Here is a 2,127-nt window from a genome sequence, read left to right as displayed (position 1 = left end):
GCATTTTCTGCAAAGCTTTGAATTGAAAAAAGCTAAAATTAATTAATAGTAATATACTAGATCTAAATCTAAATTTTATACTTATATCATTATAATAATGAAACCACCCTCTTTTATCTTGATTCTTGACACGTATAATTAGGGTCTTAGAGATGACAAACATAATTGGGTTAGGTTCACTTTTAATAAATAGTTGGGTTAGGTTATTGTGCTGGAATTGGACTTGGAATATGGAGTATCAAATACAATAATTATTTTATCCTAAATTCAATTTGCATTTTCTAGCTCGACTGTTTTACACTTTTACCAATTAAACAGCTATGAGCCCTTTAATTTCTCTTCTTTTATTAAGAAAATTAAGAAAACGATAATAAAATAATTCACTGTGGACCATATAGAGGCTTCACATATCGATTAGAATCCAAAGTATACGTTATTTTGCAATAAAAATCATCTTTAATAGTACTCCCTTATGCGATTTTTTGTTAAATTTAGAATCTAAATTTTTTGTTAAATTTAGAATCTAAAATACTACAAATTGCAATTTTTTAAATTTCCCTTATGCGGCCGGTCGTTTTCACAACCATGGTCATAATAAATTACTATATTTTTATATAATACTGTAATAATTGAAAGTACACAATGCGATTCATACAAGGAATCAAACTTATTCCGACAACCTAAACAAAGTTGTGTAATATTTAAACATGGAGTGCTAAATAATTCATTCATCTTGAATCTTGATGCAATCCAAGTTGCTTTTGCCCAAAAGTCGATTGCTAAGCATTGTTTCTACATACTCAATGAATTTCATGGGCCGATAAAATGGACGCCCGTCTTTTTCCACCAGCGCCGGCGCCGGAGCAACCACGGCCTCCGGCGCCGCCCCGTTCGCTATCACCACCGAAATCCTCGTCGCCTCGGTATTCACCACGGCTCTGTGCCTCACGCTCTTGTACCTCCCGTTGCTCAGTATCTATTACAAAATTAAAACAATTTTAAATCTAATTTTCTATAAATTTTACTTTTTTAAAAATCTCAAATCGAACCGGACCGGACCGGACATACCTCGAGATGATCGGCGTTGTTAACGAGGATTGCGTTTTGCGGGGAGAAGGTGTCGAACCACTCTCCGTTGTGTTGGATCTGAAGCCCGGCCACTCCGTTGTGTATGAGGAACGTGAGAAGCCCGTGATCGGTATGCGCGGGAATACCGATGGCCAGATCCGGCTCCGGGCAGGGAGGGTAGTAGTTGGCCGCGTACAATTGGAAGCACGAGTCGAGATTCAAAGCTTCGTCCACGAACCCTTGTTCGAGCCCTAGGTTTTCTCCAATCGCGTGCATCAGTTTCCTGAACACGGGTCGGGTCTTCCCTGAGAATTCCTGCAAAGTCTCCCTGAAAATGGAGGAAAAAATGTTATTATTTATTTATAGTTTGGATTGTCGCCGGTTCGGTCAAGGATATATAGTGGGACTATACCGGACCGGCAACTATATCCGTGGTTCTACTTTGAACCGGTGGTTATTGGTTGTTTTTTCCAAGAGTTTTTGTTTTCTTTGTTATTTTTCATTTAATTATAGTTAGGATCCACACAATTCATTTACACATCACCAACTTTTATATTAAAACACACAATAATTCAATAATGTGGCAAATTATTTCGTGGACAGAAGGAGTATTATTTATTTACCTGAGAGTCTGAGGCTCGGTAGGGCAGTTAAACTCAGGGTGAACATACGATTTGACAAAATCCCTCCACAAATGAACCCTTTGGTTGGCCGTGTTGATGAGGCTGCCGCTGCCGGACTTAATGGGGTCCGAAGCGCTCTTGGCCTCATACCTCCGCTTCTCCTCCTCGGGCAGCTCGAAAAACTCCAAACTCGACGCGATGATAGCCTTGAGAAGCTTCTCCGGAATCCCATGGTTCACCAACTGCATTAATTAATTAACAACGAAATAAATATGTTAAACTCAATCTTAATCAATCAATACTATGTAAAAGGATTTTATTTTATTTTTTATTTTGCTTACGATGAAGAAGCCCCATTCCCGACAAGCGCTGTCGAGTTCTGCAAGGACTGTGCAGCGCTGGTCGGGATCGGGGGAGGTGAGGATAGAGAAGTCAA

At 39.3% G+C, this 2,127-nt stretch overlaps 1 protein-coding gene across 1 annotated transcript; it reads right to left on the bottom strand.

The window, feature by feature from the left end:
- Positions 1-592: 592 nt before the first annotated feature.
- On the bottom strand, positions 593-2,122 carry LOC125199457 (2-oxoglutarate-dependent dioxygenase 19-like; the record flags this gene model as incomplete). Its single annotated transcript, XM_048097463.1, has 4 exons — positions 593-976; positions 1,069-1,396; positions 1,692-1,933; positions 2,033-2,122. Coding segments are annotated over 4 exons (912 nt in total), but the record flags the coding sequence as incomplete, so codon positions are not given.
- Positions 2,123-2,127: the final 5 nt, after the last annotated feature.

This window comes from Salvia hispanica, unplaced genomic scaffold (assembly GCF_023119035.1).
Source record: "Salvia hispanica cultivar TCC Black 2014 unplaced genomic scaffold, UniMelb_Shisp_WGS_1.0 HiC_scaffold_512, whole genome shotgun sequence".
Classification (NCBI taxonomy): domain Eukaryota; kingdom Viridiplantae; phylum Streptophyta; class Magnoliopsida; order Lamiales; family Lamiaceae; genus Salvia; species Salvia hispanica.
Note: the sequence above shows the minus strand (reverse complement) of the source record. Positions and strands in the feature narration are given on the sequence as shown.